General features: G+C 36.1%; 1 protein-coding gene across 6 annotated transcripts in view; it reads right to left on the reverse strand.

Moving 5' to 3' along the window:
• Nucleotides 1-19,564, reverse strand: part of CNOT6 (CCR4-NOT transcription complex subunit 6) — a 66,819-nt gene that overhangs the window by 29,441 nt on the left and 17,814 nt on the right. For 4 of the 6 annotated variants that reach the window (XM_089909805.1, XM_089909809.1, XM_089909804.1 and 1 more), the window contains one exon: nucleotides 390-576. The exons of 1 other annotated variant lie outside the window; for it this stretch is intronic. In XM_089909805.1, the coding sequence (XP_089765931.1) occupies nucleotides 390-576 (187 nt within the window). Of the gene's footprint in view, nucleotides 1-389; nucleotides 577-1,330; nucleotides 1,386-19,564 lie in introns of all 6 variants that reach the window. One more of the 6 variants, XM_089909808.1, reaches the window with a different exon arrangement.

A 19,564-nucleotide genomic window follows, 5' to 3' on the forward strand; every position in this document is an offset into this window, starting at 1 on the left:
GATCCCATATTAAGGAGGGTACAGGGCCCCAGAATTTAGTGGGGGAAAAGCATCTCAACTGTCTGTCACAGGTGAGTGAATATATGGGATAATACAAGTGCCTTCTATTTGTTTGCCCCACTTTGTCCAAAAATTTTGTTTCAAAAATAAAGTATATTACACAAAACAGCAATAAAGTAAATTTTAGGCAATGGATCTAAATGACTTATTTATTAGCTGACATTCAATTTTCCCAGAAAACTTTACCTGAAGAACATAGTCATGTTTAATTGTGTTCAAATACCATTAAATTGACAATGTCTTTTCCCAACAAAGTGGTGTTTCCTAACAATATAATAATATATTCTTTTAGGGGGTATATAGCTATGTACTAAGTTGAATCTGTATACCTGAGTGATACCATGTTTCCGAGTTCTGCCGGTAAACTCCGGATTTTATTAGAGGACAGGTCCAGATACACCAGATTGTGAAGCTTGGCAATGTCTGAAGGAATGCGGGACAGGGAATTGTCACTTAGATACAAAGCTGTCAAGTGAGTTAGTGACCACAAAGATGAGCTTAAGCTTCTTACTTTTCCTGTAAAAGAAGAAAAAAATGGGTTAAGAATTATATAGTGTTCTATACCAAATGGAAAATAGATAGCTAGTGGGAAGGAGCTGCAGAGCACAGGTAGATCAGCTCGGTGCTTTGCATCCACCTAGAGGGGTGGGATAGGGAGGATGGGAGGGAGATGCAAGAGGAAGGAGATATGGGGATATATGTATATGTATAGCTGATTCACTTTGCTGAACAGCAGAAACTAACACACCATTGTAAAGCAATTATACTACAATAAAGATGTTAAAAAAATTATATAGTGTTCTCTACAGTTTGGTCCCTGGATTAAGTAACATTTTAGATATTTTATTGAGTAATAATTTTTTAAAAATAAATTTATTTATTTTTGGCTGTGTTGGGTCTTCGTTGCTGCACATGGGCTTTCTCAAGTTGTGGCGAGTGGGGGCTACTCTTCATTGTGCTGTGCGGGCTTCTCATTGTGGTGGCTTCTCTTGTTGCGGAGCACGGGCTCTAGGAGCATAGGCTTCAGTAGTTGTGGAGAGGGGGCTTCAGTAGTTGTGGCTTGCGGGCTCTAGAGCACAGGCTCAGTAGTTGTGGCGCACAGGCTTAGTTGCTCCGCGGCATGTGGGATCTTCCTGGACCTGGGCTCAACCCATATCCCCTGCATTTGCAGGTGGATTCTTAACCACTGTGCCACCAGGGAAGTCCCATATTGAGTAATAACTTATCACACAAAAAATTGTGAGAAAGGGGTCAATAGTAGAAACCTTACCGATTCTAGAACAATTCACTGCTATGATTAAGTTATAAACTCTCCACTTGGCAGACTAAAAAAAAAAAAAACCCATTTAAGGCAATATATCAATATTTAGATTCCATTGTTATTTTTAAGAATACAATAGTTAAGACTTTATCCTTTAAATTAGCCTCAGCTATGACAAGAAAAAGCATGAATAATTTATAGTAATGATAAGTCCAATATTTCAACATGAATGATTTGGACTTATGCAAAAAAAAATCAAATCTAGTATCTCAGAGGCTATTCATAATCTATACTCCAGAAAACAAGAATTTTGCCTAAAAACAGAAGATACGTGAGATATTCTCAGCTTAGCAAACTTTTAAAACCAAGAGTACCAAAGTAATAATTTCATTAATAATCATGTAATTAGACAAATCTGTACTGTATAATTAAAAGGAAAAATACCTGCCCAGAAGCATTTCAGATATTAAGTCATAACTATACATAATCAAACAGTAACAGACATAGGATTCAAGAGGTAAGAGTTGTGACTAGAAACAATAATTTCTTTCAATGCAATATTAAATCTGTACTTTGGCAGTTCCTGGTAAGATGACAATTGTTTCTAAATTCACTAAGAATTTTCCCCATAATATATATATATATATTTTTTTGTGGTATGTGGGCCTCTCACTGTTGTGGCCTCTCCCATTGCGGAGTGCAGGCTCCAGACGTGCAGGCTCAGCAGCCATGGCTCACGGGCCCAGCCATTCCACAGCATATGGGATCTTCCCAGACCAGGGCATGAACCCGTGTCCCCTGCATCGGCAGGCACTCTCAACCACTGCGCCACCAGGGAAGTCCTCCCCATAATATTTTTAATAGTGCAGGTTATAGTCTGAGAGAGAATGAAACAAATGGATGTAATGAAAATATAAGTCTTTGAAAACTGATTTTCTATTGGCTGAAAAAGCAGTCTAGAGACTTCTAATCAAAATGGAATAACAGGGACCAAATTTACTATCCCACCTGAACAAGTATAAAACCAGACAATATACATGAATCAACAAATATCAGAGATCAATCAGGAGATTGATCCAATCGGCACAGGAGAGTGATCCCTGAAGGATGAAAAACAAACAAGACAGGCCAACAGCAGCACAGGGAGGGGATTCCAGGGAAAGAACACTGATCTCCCGCAAGTTCAGGACACAGAGCGAATGTCCAGGGAAGCCAGGATGACTAGAATTTACAAAGGCAGAGTACCAGAGAGGAGAGAGATGAACAGAAAGGTCTGGAAATTTGAGGTTCCCCTCAAGTTGTCAACTGAGTACTGATCACCATATGTATGTGAAAAATTGCCTGAGCCAGAGGAAAAAAACACCCAAAACGAGTAAAGGTAACAACCCCTAGGTTCACACATCACCCAGGTTCACACATCACTCAATAAGGTAAAATTCACAATATCTGGCACCCAATTAAAAATTACTAGGTATGCAAAGAAACAGGAAAATATCATCCATAATGAAAAGTCAGTCAATTAAGACCAGTCCAGAAAAGATAATGATGATAAAATTAGCAGACATTAAAAGTTACTTTAATTACATTCCATATGGTCAGAAGCTAGAAGGCTAAACATAGTAACTAGTGATACAAGATAGCACACTCAAATTGAATTTCTAAAGTTGAACACCATGGTTAAGAGGAAATGGGGAATGACTGCTAATGTGTTGAGGGGACAGTGAAAATGTTCTCAAATTGACTATGGTAATGGGTGCACAACTCTGTAAATATATAAAAACTACTGAATTTGCACCTTAAGTGGGTGAATTGTGTGAATTATACTGTTACCAATTACAGCTGTCACCAAAAGAGAGGCAAACAGACACACACATACAGAGACAGAAAAATTTCCACATTAATGCACTGAAGGAAAAATGTCCTATCGATCTAGCAACCCAGAAAAAAACTTTCAAGAGTGATGGCAAACTGCAAAATGAAAAGAGCTATGGAGATGGATGGTAGTGATGGATGCACAACATTATGAATGTATCTGATAAAAAAACCTTCCCACAAAGAATATTCTAGAACGAGAAGAGTTCATTGGCGAATACTACCAAACATTTAAGGAAGAATTAATATCAATTCTACACAAATTCATCCAGAAAACTGAAGAGGACACTTCCCAACTCATTCTATAAGGTCATCATCATCCTAACACCAAAACCAGACAAAACTAGTACAAGAAAGTTACAAAATGACATCCTCATGAACATAAATGTAAACTGACAAAACAGATCCAACAATATATTAAAAGGATAATGACCAAGCAAGATTTGTGCCAGAAAATGCTAGGTTTGTTGAACATTCAAAAAATATAATTTAAAAAATGTTTTCTCAGAAAAGAAAATCATCTAAATAAATGCAGGAAGAGCATTTGACAAAATCAGCATCCATTCCTGATTTTTAAAACTCTCATACCAGCTGATTTTTCAGCAGCAACTCTACAGGCCAGAGGGGAGTGGCACAATATATTTAAAGTAATGAAAGGGAAAAACCTACAACCAAGAATATTCTACCCAGCAAGGCTCTCATTCAGATTTGGAGAAATCAAAAGCTTTACAGACAAGCAAAAGCTAAGCTTTACAACAAACCAGCTTTACAACAAATGTTAAGGGAACTTCTCTAGGTGAAAAATAAAAGGCCACAACTAGAAAGAAAGTTATGAAAATGAAAAAGCTCACCAGTAAAGGCAAGCATACAGTAAAAGTAGGAAATCATACACACACACAATCCTAGTAGGGAGGCTAAAAAACAAAAAGTAGTAAAATCACTATGTCCACAATAAGAAGTTAAGAGATACGCAAAAAAATAAGACGTAAAATGTGGTATCAAAAACACTAATTGTAAGGGGAGGAGAGTACAAATGCAGGGTTTTTAGAACGCATATACACTGCTATACAAACCTCATGGTAACCACAAACCAAGTATCTATAATAGATATACACACAAAAAAGAAAAAGGAATTCAAACGTAACACTAAAGACAGTCATCAAATCACAAGAGAACAAAAGAAGAAAAGGGAAAAAAGACCTAAAAAACCAAATCTAAAACAATTAACAAAATGGCAAATAGAATATACATATCAATAATTACCTTAAACGTAAATAGACTAAATGCTCCAACCAAAAGACACAGAGTGGCTGAACGGATGCAAAAACAATACCCTATATACGCTACCTACAAAACACTCACTTCAGAACTAAAGACACACAGAGTGAGTGAATGGAAAAAAGGAATTCTACCCAAATGGAAACCAAAAGAAAGCCAGAGTAGCAATACTTATATCAGACAAACAGACTTTAAAATAAACATTGTTACAGAAGACCAAGAAGGACACTACATAATGACCAAAGGATCAATCCAGTAAGAAGATATAACAACTGTAAATATATATGCACCCAACATAGAAGCACTTAAATATATAAGGCAAATATTAACATACATAAAAGGAGAAATCAACAATAACACAATAATAGTAGGGGACTTAACACCCCACTTACATCAATGGACAAGTCATCAGAGAGAAAATCAATAAGGAAACCTTAAATGACACATTAGACAAAATAGACTTAATTGATAAATATATAGAGCATTCCATCCAAAAGCAGCAGAATAAACATTCTTTTCAAGTGCACATGGAACATTCTCCAGGACAGATCACATGCTAGGCCACAAAACAAGCCTTGGTAAATTTAAGAAAACTGAAATCATATTAAGCATCTTTTCTGACCACAATGCTATGAGACCAGAAATCAACTACAAGGAAAAAAAATGCAAAAAGCACAAACAATATGCTATTAAACAGTCAATGCACCACTGAAGAAATCAAAGAGGAAATCAAAAATACTTAGAGACAAGTGAAAATGAAACTGAAAACACAATGATCCAAAACCTATGGGACACAGCAAAGGCAGTTCTAAGAGGGAAATTTATAGTGATACAAGCTAACCTCAGGAAACAAGAAAAATCTCAAATAAACAACCTAAACTTACACCTAAAGCAACCAGAGAAAGAACAAACAAAACCCAAAGTTAGCAGAAGGAAAGAAATCATGAAGATCAGAGCAGAAATAAATGAAATGGAGACTAAAAAAATAATAAAGATCAATAAAGCTAAAAGTTGGTTCTTTGAAAAGATAAACAAAATTGATAAACCTTTAGCCAGACTCATCAAGATAAAAGGGGACAGGGCCCAAATCAATAAAATCAGAAATGAAAAAAGGAGAAGTTACAACCGATACCACAGAAATACAAAGGATCATAAGAGACTACTATGAACAACTATATACCAATAAAATGGACAATCTATAAGAAATGGACAAATTCTTAGAAAGGTATAATCTCCCAAGAATTAACCAGGAAGAAACAGAAAACATGAACAGACCAATTACCAGTATTGATTTTGAATCAATAACTTTAAAACTCCCAACAAACAAAAGTCCAGGACCAGATGGCTTCACTGGTGAATTCTACTAAATTTTTAGAGAAGAGTTAACATCTAACCTTCTAAAATTATTCCAAAAAATTATAGAGGAAGGAACATTTCTAATCTCGTTCTATGAGGCCAGCATCACCCTGATACCAAAATCAGACAAAGATATAACAAAAAAAATTACAGGCCAATATCACTGATGAACATAGATGCAAAAATCCTCAACAAAATAATAGCAAATTGAATCCAACAACACATTAAAAGGATCATACACCATGATCAAGTGGGATTTATCCCAGGGATGCAAGGATTTTTCAATATCCACAAACCAATCAATGGGATACACCACATTAACAAATTGAAGAATAAAAACCATAGGATCATCTCGATACAGAAAACACTTCTGAAAAAAACCAACATACATTTATGATAAAAAAAACTCTCCAGAGCTTGTGGATATAGAGGGAACTTACCTCAACACAATAAAGGTCATATATGACAAACCCACAGCTAGCATCATACTCAATGGTGAAAAGCTGAAAGCATTCCCTCTAAGATCAGGAACAAGACAAGGATGCCCACTCTTGCCACTTTTTTCAACATAGTTTGGAAGTCTTAGCCACAGCAATCAGACGAGAAATAAAAGGAATCAAATTAGAAAGGAAGAAGTAAAACTGTCACTGTTTGCAGATGACATGACACTATACATAGAACATTCTAAGGATGCCACCAGAAAACTACTAGAACTCATCAATGAATTCGGTAAAGTTGCAGGATACAAAATTAATATACAGAAATCTGTTGCATTTCTATACACTAACAACAAACTACCAGAAAGAAATGAAAGAAACATCATTTTGCATCACATCAAAAAGAATAAAATACCTAGGAATAAACTTACCTAAAGAGGCAAAAGACCTGTACTCCAAACAACAGACCCTAATGAAAGAAACTGAAGACAACAAACACAGATGGAAAGATATATCATGTTTTGGATTGGAAGAATCAATAATGTTAAAATGACCATACTATCCAAGGCAATCTACAGATTCAATGCAATCCCTATCAAATTAACAATGGCATTTTTCACAGAACTAGAACAACAAATTTTAAATTTGTATCAAAACAGAAAAGACCTCGAACAGCCAAAACAATCTTGAGAAAGAAAAACAGAGTGGGAGGAATTATACCCCCTGACTTCAGACTATACTACAAGCTACAGTACTCAAAACAGTATGGTACTGTGACAAAAACAGACACATAGATCAGTGGAACAGGACAGAAAGCCCAGAAATAAACCTACACACTTATGGTCAATTAATCTATGACAAAGGAGGTAAGACTACACAACAGAGAAAAGACAATCTCTTCAAAAAGTGGTATTGGGAAAACTGGACAGCTATATGTAAATGAGTGAAATTAGTACATTCTCTAACACCATGTACAAAAATAAACTCAAAATGGATTTAAGACCTAAATTTAAGACCAGATACTAAAAAACTCCTATAGGAAAACAAAGGCAGAACAATCTTTGACATAAACTGCAGCAATATTTTTTTGGGATCTGTCTCCTAAAGTAAAGTAAATAAAAGCAAAAATAAACAAATGCAACCTAATTAAACTTAAAAGCTTTTGCACAGCAAAGGAAACCATCAACAAAACAAAAAGACAACCTACTCAATGGGAGTAAATATTTGCAAATGATATGACCTATAAGGGATTAATATCCAACATATATAAAAAGTTCATACAACTCAATATCAAAAACAACCAACCCGATTAAAAAATGGGCAGAACTGATTAGTTTTCCAAAGAGGAAATGTAGATGGCCAACAGGCACATGAAAAGATGCTCAACATCTCTTATCATTGGGAAATGCAAATTAAAACCACAATGAGATACCCCTCACACCTGTCAGAATGGCTATCACCAAAAAGAACACTAATAACAAATGTTGGTAAGGAGGTAGAGGAAAGGGAACCCTCCTACACTGTTGGTGGGAATGTAAACTGGCGCAGCCACTGTGGAAAACAGTATGAGGTTTCTCAAAAAACTAAAAATAGAATTACCAGATGATCCAGCAATTCCACTCTTTAAACACTAATTCCAAAAGATACATGCTTCTCAATATTAATAGCAGCATTATTTGCAATTGCTAAGACATGGAAGCAACCTAAGTGTCCATCAACAGATGAATGGATAAAGATGTGGTATATAGATACAATGAAATACTGCTCGGCCATAAAAAGGAATGAAATTTTGCCATTTGCAGCAACATGGATGGACTTGGAAGGCATTATGCTAAGTGAATAAGTCAGAAAGAGAAAGACAAATGTTGTATGATATCATTTATATATGGAATCTAAAAAATATATGTAGTGAATATAACAAAAAGGAGGTACACACTCACAGATATAGAGAACAGACTAGTAGTTACCAGTGGTGGGAGGGCGGGGGCGATATACGGGTGGGAGGTACAAACTACTGGGTGAAAGACAGGCCACAAGGATGTACTGTACAACACGGAGAATATAGCCAATATTCTATAATAACTGTAAATGGAGTGTAACCTCTAAAGATTGTATAAGAAATTTGAAAAAACTTTTTAATAAAAATAAAATGAATCCTCTTGTACACTAAAAAAAAAATTTTAAACTCTCAGTAAGCTAAGAATAGAGAGCTTCCTCAATCTTGATAAAGGGCATCTACAAAAAGCTTAGTGGTTAAGGGATAAATCCTTTCCCTAAGGTCAGAAACAAAGCAAGAATATCTACTCTCACCACTACCATTCAACATTATACCAGAAGTTCTAGCCATTCCAAGAAGAAAAATTAAAAACTGAAAAGGGAAAAGTAAAGCTCTTTATTTGCAAATACCAAATCATCTATTTAAAAATCCTGTGGAATCTATAAAAATGCTACCAATATGTGAGTTTAGCAAAGTCATAGAACAAAAGATCGATATACAAAAATACTGTATTTCTGTATGCTAGCAATGAACAATCAGAAACTGAAATTTAAAAATCGTAACATTTACAATTACTGTATTATATATCAAAATTATGAAACATTTAGGGGTAAATTTGACCCAAAAAATGTGCAGAACCCATGTATACTAAGAACTACAAAACAATGCTGAGAGAAGTGAAAGAAGTCCTAAGTAAGTGAAGAGAGATACAGTGTTCACAGGTCAGAAGATTCAATATTGTTAAGATGTTAGATCTCCCCAAAGTGGTTTACAGAGTCAACACAATCCCAATGAAAATACCAACAAGTTTGAAACTGGCATGCTGATTTTAAAATTCATATGAAAATTCAAAGGACTCAGAAAAGGCAAAGCAACTCTGAAAAAGAACAAAGCTAAAAGACAAACACTACCTGATTTCAGGACTAATTATATAAAGAACTCTCAAAACTCAATAAAAAGAAAACAACCTAAAACAGGTAAATGATGTGAACAGACACTTCACCAAAGACAACATAGAGATGGCAAATAATCACATGAAAAGATGCTCAACATGAGTAGTCATTAGGAAAATTCAAATTAAAACCACAATGAGATACCACTGCATACCCAGAAGAATGGCTAAAATTAAAAAGATTTGCCTTGCCAAGTGTTGGTGAGGGTACGGATCAACGACATGTAACAGGAATGTAAAATGAGACAACCTCTTTGCAAAACAGTCTGTCAGTATTTTTAAAAGTTAGACATACACCTATCATATGACCAGTTCCATTCTTAGGTATTTGCCCAAGAGAAACAAAGCTATGCCCACACAAAGACTTACACATAAAATGTTCACAGTAGCTTAATTTGTAATACCCAAACACTAGAAATCATCCAAATATGTTCATCAACAAGTGAATGATAAACAAATGTTGGCATATCCAAATAATGGAATAATAATAATAAAAAGAATGAAGTACTGACCAACAAAAATGGATAAATCTCAAATTAAGTAGAGTAGACAAAAATAAAAGAGTACATACCTTATGACTTCATTTACATAAAAATTCTACAAAATGTAATCTATGGTTATAGAAACCAGAACAGTGGTTGCCTGTGTATGGGAGAGGGGATGAAGAAATGAGGGTGGCAGGGAAGGATGGATTACAAATTTAGGGGAATGATGGGTATGTTCATTCTTGAATGTGGTGATGGTTTCAAAGATGTACACATAGATCAAAATATATCACATTACTCAATTATTACATGTCAACTATACCTCAATAAAGTTGTGTAATAAAATCTATCTTGATCTAAGAAGGTGTTTTTCCTTACTGTATAATAAGAGTAGAATCTGTGACACAGACTATTTGTAAACTCAATTTGATTTACTTAATTTTCAGGTCATAAAACTGAAACACACAGCTAATATTCAATATGAATAAAGCACTTAAAATATAATAAACTATTTACTGAGAGCCTACCACGTGTTTCAGCCCCCTACACTCAAGGTACTACTTAATAAGAAAAGGTAAAAGGACTTGAAAAATGTATTTTTATACTCCAACTTAATTGGAAGGATATAAAATTCTCAAACAATAAGGTAGCCTAAAAGAAAACCAGAAAGTCTGTGAAGAAGGGAAGGGAAAAATAAAAGTCAAGTATAAGGAATCATGTATAAATACATCAATCATACAGGGGTTGGAGACAGAAGGGAAGGGAAGACTCAGATCTCTACCATACGCCAAAAAGAAAAGTTCTGGCATAAATTTATAAACACCAAAACCCAGAAAAGAAATGGAAGAGAATATATCTAAGCATAACTCATATCCTAGAATCCAACAATGAAAGCATTGTCAGGTTTGAATTCATTAAAATTTAAAACCTCTACAGTTGACCTTTGAACAATGTGGAGGCTCCACACATAACCCGCAGTAAGTCCTCTGTATCTGCAGTTCTGCATCCTCGGATTCAACCAACCTTGGATCGTGTAGTACTGCAGTGTGCATTTACTGAAAAAAACCTGCATATAAGAGGGCCTATGCAGGTTCAAACCGGTAATTTCAAGGGTCAACTGTATATGGTGGAGATGTCAACATGTTCGGCAGCCAAAGAGATAACATCCATTAATTCAGCCAACTTTCAGTGACTAGTATGCTGGTGTGGGGACAGAATGGTAAATAAGACAAAGTTCCTACCCTCAGGATTTTTTATGTGAGCTCCATAATAAAAAATAAAACAAAAAGTATGGGCTTCCCTGGTGGCACAGTGGTTAAGAATCCGCCTGCCAATGCAGGGGACGTGGGTTTGACCCCTGGTCTGGGAAGATCCCAAATGCCGTGGAGCAACTAAGCCTGTGCGCCACAACTACTGAGCCTGTGCTCTAGAGCCTGCGAGCCACAACTACTGAGCCCATGCACCCAGAGCCTCAGCTCTGCAACAAGAGAAGCCACTGCAAATGAGAAGCCTGCGCACCGCAATGAAAAGTAGCCCCTGCTCGCTGCAGCTAAAGAAAGCAGCGCGAACAACAAAGACCCAACGCAGCCAAAAATAAATAAATGAAATAAATTTTTAAACAATAAAACAAAAAATAAAGCAATCAGCAATAGGAAAACAAACAACAGATAAGAACAAGTAAATCAATCAATAAAAAACAAAGGATCAGTAATTTTAAAAAGTTTATTTCAGTAATGAAAGAGATGCAAATTTAAATAAAACACTTCTACCTATGAAAATAGCAAAGAAGATTAATACCCAGTAATGATAAGGCTAAGGGGAAAACAGATGCACTCATGCATTATGGGAAAAATACAACCATATTTTAAACCATATTTTAATCCTGTAGTAACAGCTACTAAAATTTTAAATCTGAATATTCTTTGCCCCACCACAATTCCATGTTTACCTTATGAAAATGCTATTCAAGTATGCCAAGATATATACTGTTAGTAGTAGGGAAAAATTTGAAATAATGATCATTAATAGGGCATACTTAAATTTTGGATCACACATACAATGCAATTCTGCAGCCATTAAAGAGGATGCAGTAGAGCTATATACATTGATATGGAAAGATTTTTTTTAAAAAAAAGAAAGTAGGAAAAAAGCAAATTTCAAAGCATTATATTATAGTACTCCATTTTTGAAAAAAATTTGGTTTAAAAGATCAAAAGTTGGGCTTCCCTGGTGGCGCAGTGGTTGAGAGTCCGCCTGCCGATTCAGGGGACACGGGTTCGTGCCCCAGTCCAGGAAGATCCCACATGCCGCGGAGCAGCTGGGCCCGTAAGCCATGGCCACTGAGCCTGCGCGTCCAGAGCCTGTGCTCCGCAATGGGAGAGGCCACAACAGTGAGAGGCCCATGTACCACCAAAAAGAAAAAAAGATCAAAGGTTATAGAAGCAAAAGAATGTAACATACTGTAGAGAAAGATAAATCTCTACTAGTAGAACTAGGTAATCCAAGAAATTAAGGTTCCTAATTTTCTGGTAGAGGGCAATGAACAAGGAAGACAACTTTTGAGGTTCTGATGACATCTATTTACTTCTCCATAAACTGAACACATTCATGAGCACTCAAAAATTTGCATTCAAGTTTAAGCAGTTTAGTGACTTGAGAAAAGCTGGGATTATCCTGGTCTAGGTTAAGAGCCCTGTTTTGATAAGTAATTTCATTCTAAAGTGCCCAGAATCCTTTATTGCTAAATATCAGGAGACAGAAAGAATATAATTAGTGCTCCCTGAAATGAGAGGGGTGATTAGCAAACACTAAAGAGATCAGGTATAATCACGGTTACCTACAGAGAGATCAATCACTACCTCTACATTTGCAGATTCAGAAAAAAACCCGAAATCTTGACTAAATCTCTAAAACTCTGACATCGTAGAAGAAATAAGAATTACAGTTGATCTTCATTACTCCTGGATTCTGTATTTGCAATTTGCCCACTCCTTCAAATTTATGTGTAATTCCCAAATCAATCCTTACAACGATTTCACAGTCATTCACAAATATGCGCAGAGTAGTAAAAATTGGAGCTGCTCAAGTTTCCAGCTGAGGTCCAACAAGGCAACACTCTTTCTTCTTGTTGCAGCTCTCACAATGTAAACAAGTATCTTTTTCACTATTTAGTGCCACAGTTTTTGCATTTTTGTGCTTTCTAAGTGATTCTGATGTATAAAATGGCCCTCAATTGTAGTGCTGAATGCAAGGCTGTGTGATGTACCTTAGATAAAGCGTCCTTCAGGCACAAGTTACAGGGCTGCTGGCCATGAGTTTAATTTTAATGAGTGACAACATATATTAAACAAGGTGTCTTTAAATAGAAACACACAAAACAGCTTAAGTATTGATCAGCTGACAAAAATGTTACCACCAGAGGTTCATAGGAACCTAACTCTTTATTTCCTCTGGGAGTAATGGTTCAGTATTTGCTAACTCAGGTAGTTATACAGAACATAACTACAGCGAATAATGAGAATCAACTATAATTGGAAAAGGTGGTAATTTGAATTTTTCTCCAGTCACAACTCCTGATGAAGTTCAAGACTAGGATTTCAGGCTCCTAGCAAGGGAAACTGCAACCTCACAAAAGGAAGACTCTGTTGTAAGATTTGGAAAGAAACTAGATTAAATTACACAAAGGGTGCTAAGGAAAACATCTGGCAGATTAAATACAGCAATAATGCTTAGTTTAAAAATAGCAGCGTTGACATGGGAGGAAATGAACTTAATGCACCAAGTGTTAAGTTCATATGAGTTAACAAATGGAAGTTTCGATCGATAAAGGAAAACACAATTACAAAGGTACATACACATCCGTTGAACTGTGGTGGGAAGGAATTCATGTCCTCATAGCAACAGAGAGATACAGCTTGTTCAAATTAAACAGATCTAATAAGTAAAAGAAGATTATACCTGAAGGTAATAAGCCTAGAACCTGAGAATGGAAAGACTAAGGCCAAATATTAGGAAGAAGACAAAAAGTGAGAGAAAGGGGAGAATGTTAGTTCAAAATAAAATGACCACCACAGTGTGATGTAGAAAAGAATGACACATTCAAAGTCAGGGGACTTACATTTTACAGTTCTGTGCTCTACCACTAAGTAGCTCTACCACTTAATAACTGCCCTTAAGAAAAGAAGATGTTTAGGGGCTTCCCTGGTGGCACAGTGGTTGAGAGTCCACCTGCTGATGCAGGGGACACGGGTTTGTGCTCCGGTCCGGGAGGATCCCACATGCCATGGCGCGGCTGGGCCCGTGAGCCATGGCTGCTGAGCCTGTGTGCCCAAAGCCTGTGCTCCTTGGTGGGAGAGGCCACAGCGGTGAGAGGCCCGCGTACCACAAAAAAAAAGAAAAAGAAAAAGAAAAGAAGATATCTTTTTGCAAAGCTGAGTCACTAACATCTAAACTAGTTAATCTCCTTACACTTTTCTTAAAAACATAACATTTTTTAGATGAACATGCTTATTAAATAATACAGCACCATTAAAAAAAAATTCTATCACCCAGCATAACTACCATTATATCACATTCATATTGTTAATATAAAAAATAAATAGGAATCAAAATGGACTGAACTATACATGCTTCTTTAATTTGATTTAATAAAAGGAAAAATGAAAAACGAATGGAACTATATAGACCTTCAAACTTTTTTTTCTTTTTCTTTTGCTACAAAAGATTTTCTAAAATCCCTCTAAGGTTAAGAGAAATTCTAAAAAACATTAAAGGTTAGAGTCTTTATAGTTTTAACTGCATGCTTCACTTTTAAACTTGACTCCCTATAATAAAACAGAAAGAGATCATCGTTTTACATTTCTTCCCAACGAGTCATTACATTACTTCTGTCAAAATTACAAATGCATATACCATTTGACCTACAAATATATCAGCAGAAATACAAAATAACCTACAAGGTTATTCACTACAACACTGTTTGTCACAGACTGACCATCAGTACTGTACCACGGAAATAAATTACAGTACACATGTGATAGAACATTATGGAGCTAAAAACATATAGGAAAGCTATCTATATACTTATTTAGAAATCGCTCTAAAACATGTTACATTAAAAAAAAGAGCACAGTGCAGAAATATGTGTATAATATACTACCTTTTGAATTAAAAATAAGGTATGGAATAAGAATCTATTCTGTATATGCACAGAAGGATTCCAAAGGGATGCAAAAGAAATTAATAAAGCGTATGTGAATGACCACATGACTGTGCATGCTAGGAGGTATAACAGGGGGATGAGAGACTTCCACTGTATACTTTTTTATATTCTCAAATGTCCCCTCTTCCTAAGATGTGGTTAACTCTGCCTTCCTCTGACTAACATCATTAACTCAGGAGTCAGCTGTTCTAAGGATGCTTTCCATGATTTCCCCTGTTTAAGACAATCTTAAAGATGATAAATGGTTCAAGCTTTCTCCCCTGTATTTATCATGGTTTGATAATTACCTTATTGTGGGAATTTCCTCCTATAGCCTGCTGGATTCCTGAAATCTTATATCCCATCAGAAGTTTCAGAATAAATGAATGAATGAGTGACATGTAAGTGATTCCAATGAGTTAATGATGGCCTCAGAGCCACCATTCAGTATCTGTTGCCTCTACTTGGGTTTCCCTCCTCCCCTGTTTACCCACCCCCACTATGAACTTCCATATAGCAGACACCAGGGTTGTCCAGGGGGTGGGCAGATGCACAAGCTGATAACATAACTAAAGCTACCTGACTCTGGAGCTACACTTCTCACATTACCAAAACAGAGCCAAATATAATATTTAATTTTTAAAAAATCAGAAGTATTTGATCCAGAATTTGAGAGACATGGTCTATCACTCTCCTATGGAAAAACAGTAAGTGTGAATACAGATTACTTTCATGATAAACTCAAGCTTTCAAAATGTTGGAAAATGTCACAAAGTAGAAAAGACTAGTATGCAGCCTACAGCCAGGGCACCTGATTCAAAGATCATTTAATGACCAAGGAGTCCAGACCCAAGCCCCTATTTCCTGGAAGGTTCCTGGATGTGGCTCTGGTTAGTACATTCTCCTTGCCCTACACTGCTACTTCAAGAGCCTGGAACAAGTAGTTGTTCTGGAATACAGATGTATCTCAAAACCAGGTAACCAGGGTTGCCCCCATACAATGAAAAAGCAATAAGACCACCACCAAATGAGGAATCTGAGAGTTGTTTGGTATCTGCAGATTCTTTAAGCAGAATTTTCAAATCTGTGCACATCTGGATTTCAGTTTCCTATAACAAGAGAGTAATTTGTTGTTGACCAATCATCCCACTGGGGGAAAGAAAAGCTAGGTATAAATAGAGGAAGCCCCCCCCCCCCGCCCCAAAATGAGCTCAAAAGCAATGCAGGACTACAGAGGCAGCAAAGATGTGAGAGACAAAGAACCTGGAGGAAAGGGAAGCAAACAGAAGTAATGAGCGAGACACATCCCATCACATTACTTCTGGAAGAATATGCTGAATCACAAGCAGCAGAAGCAAGAAGATGAGGTGAAAGCTGGGGCTGAAAGACTGAGTTGTTGAGCACAACTTTAAGTCCTCTTACACATTTGGGAAGACAAAATGGGAACTGAAGAACCACCAAGATTCCAGTTAACCATCAAGATTCCAGTTGGCATCTACAAATGGAATAGGGGTGACCCTGCAGTAAGTCAACTCTTACAACCACTGAACACCAGGCTTAAATGAGATGAATGAATCCCTGATTAGATTAGGGTCACCCACCCATTCCTATCACAACTGCCTGACAAACACAGAAGCAAATTCACTCCTAAGAAAGAGAATACCATCCAGACCATCAAATTATTCTACCAATTCATATATAATTGCTAGTATTTAATAAAAATTACCAGACCAAGGGAGTGAAAAACAGAAGAAAAAGAGAAACAACAAAACAGAACCCCTAGGAGATTCAGATACTGGAGTTACCAAACACAATTTTTTTTTTTAAATTGATAGACTTACATTTTCAGCAAGATAGAGTAATATGGACTGGATTTACCCTCCCAACTAAAACAATGAAAAAACCTGACAAATATATGAAAAATTGAGTTTCAGACACTGGACACCAGGCAGCACAGGACAGTGATCGTTGATACATGGGGAACAAACAAGGTGAGCCCTTAAGACTGTTCCAGTTTACTGCTACAGTTTCCAGAAAGTAATGCAGGGAGACAGAAACCAGGTGGAGTCTGGCGATATTATGTAAGTTGAGGAGATAAAGCTGGGAGTCCAAAGATGCCACGGTGGCTATAGTTCACAGGGCAGAGGGCCAGAAAGGAGAGACTAAACAGATAGAAAGCTCTGGAGATCTGAAGAGAATACTCCCACCCACCCAGCCACTTTATCACAACTGGGAGGAATTTAGTGCAATTCAGTAATGAGTGCAAAGTGTCCACAGTAAGTCTGAAAGTAGTCTGGGCCCCAGAGATTCTTCAAACTGACCAGCCAAGGCCCCACACTGAGAAAAAAAAGCTCCAAAAATGGAAATAAAATTAAATAGGATAGGTATAAAAAGAGATGAAGGGAAAAAAAGGTCCAGATAAAAATGAGAGAAGGGAACAGAACCAGAAAGTTTCAGAAAACAATTTCCCACATTGTGAACACTCTGCAAACAAACAAAACACAGAAGAGGGAGCTCGGAAGTTAGAAAAAGTATCCTGAATCACAACTAGAAGTTCAGAAAAACTAAATTTAAATAAAAATGAACAATAGAAAAGTTTTAAGGTCAAATCCCATAAAAGTAGTTATATATTTTTAAAAGATAGTATAAGAAAAAAGAGTGTAAGGACTAGAATAACTCCCTATAGACAACAAAAACATAACACAAACACACTCCAAAAACTATCACCTACAATTTCAAAATGAGCTGAAAGGTATTAAGAAATGATAAAGCAATAAAAGAACATAAATCAGATTTAGAAAAACTCAGTAAAGGAAAACTAAACTACAAAGAACTTAATAATGCATAACCACACAAGAGAACACTTTTAAAAAAGAGAAAAATTTTTTTAAATCACAAAGGAAAAAATAAAAAAGGATTAAAAAACCAATCACTTTCTTATATACCAGAGATAAACAAATGGAATTTGACATGAAAAACACAATACCATTAGCACCTCCCAAAATGAAATATTTAGTTATAAATCTAACAAAATATGCACATGCTCTATATGAGGAAAACTGTAAAACTGATGAAAGCTATCAAAGAACTAAATAAATGTAAAGATATTCCATGTTCCTGAATAGGAAGACTCAACTTTGTCAAAATGTCAGCTCTTCTCAACTTATCTATAGATTCAATGCCATCTCAACTAAATGCCCAGCAAATTATTTTGTGGATACTGACAAACTAATTCTAAAGTTTATATAGAAAGGAAAAAGATACAGAATAGCCAACACAAAATTGAAGGAGAGAACAAAATTTGGACGCTATCTGACTTCAAGACTTACCATAAAGTTACAGTAATCAAGGCTGTCGTATTGGCAAAAGAACACATAAATAGATCCATGAAACAGAGCCCAGAAATAGACCCACATAAATACAATCAACTGATCTTTGACAAAGGAGCAAAGGCAATGCCATGGAGAAAACTCATTTCAACAAATGGTGCTGGAACAACCAGACATCCACAAGCCAAAAAAAAAAAAAAAAGCTAACCTTACACTCTTCATAAAAATTAACTCAAAATAGATCATACAACTAAACATAAAACACAAAACCATAAAACTCCTAGAAGATAACACAAGAGAAAATCTACATGATTTGAGTTTGCAATGACTTTACAAACACCACCAAAAGCACAATCTGTGAAAGAAATAATTAGTAAACTGGACTTTATTAAAATTAATAACTTCTGCTCTATGAAAGACACTGTTAAGAGAATGAGAAGACAAGTCACAGGCTGGGAGAAAACACTTGCAAAGACATAGCTGATAAGAAACTGTTATCTAATTTATACAAAGAACTCTTAAAACAAGAAAACAAACAACCCAATTAAAAAATGGGCAAAAGACCTGAACAGACACTTGCCCAAAGAAGATATGTAAACAGTAAATAAGCATATGAAAAGATGGTCTTAGTCATATGTCATCAGGGAAATAAAATAACGAGATACCACTACACATACCCATTAGAATGGGCAAAATCCAGAACAATAACAACATCAAATGCTGGAGAGGACGTACAGCAACAGGAATTCTCATTCATTGCTAGTGGAAATGCAAAACGATACAGCCATTTTGGAAGACAGTTTGGCAGGGTTTTTTTTACAAAATTAAACATATTCTCACCATATGATCCAGCAATCGTGCTCCTTGGCATTTACCCAGGAGTTGAAAACTTACATCCACACAAAAACCTGCATGTGGACGTTTATAGCAGCTTTATTCATAACTGCTGAAACTTGGAAGTAACCAAGATATCCTTCAGTAGGTGAATGGATAAACTGCGATACATCTAGACAATGGAATATTGCTTAGCACTAAAAAGAAATGAACTATCAAGCCATGAAAAGACATGGAGGAACTTAAACTCACATTACTAAGTCAAAGAACCCAATCTAAAAAGTCTACATACTGTTTGATTCCAAGGATGTGGCATTCTGGAAAAGGCAAAACTATGGAGACAGTAAAAAGATCAATGGTTGCCAGGGGTTCAGGGGCAGCAAAGTAGGAAAGAACAGGCAGAGCACAGAGGATTTTCAGGGCAGTGAAACTATTCTGTATGATATGACAATGGTGGATACGTGTCATTATACATTTGTCTAAACCCCAAAATGTACAACACCA

The sequence above is a fragment of the Delphinapterus leucas genome, chromosome 3, assembly GCF_059928025.1.
Source record: "Delphinapterus leucas isolate spDelLeu-1000000601 "Yukka" chromosome 3, BTC_Dleu_Yukka2, whole genome shotgun sequence".
NCBI lineage: Eukaryota > Metazoa > Chordata > Mammalia > Artiodactyla > Monodontidae > Delphinapterus > Delphinapterus leucas.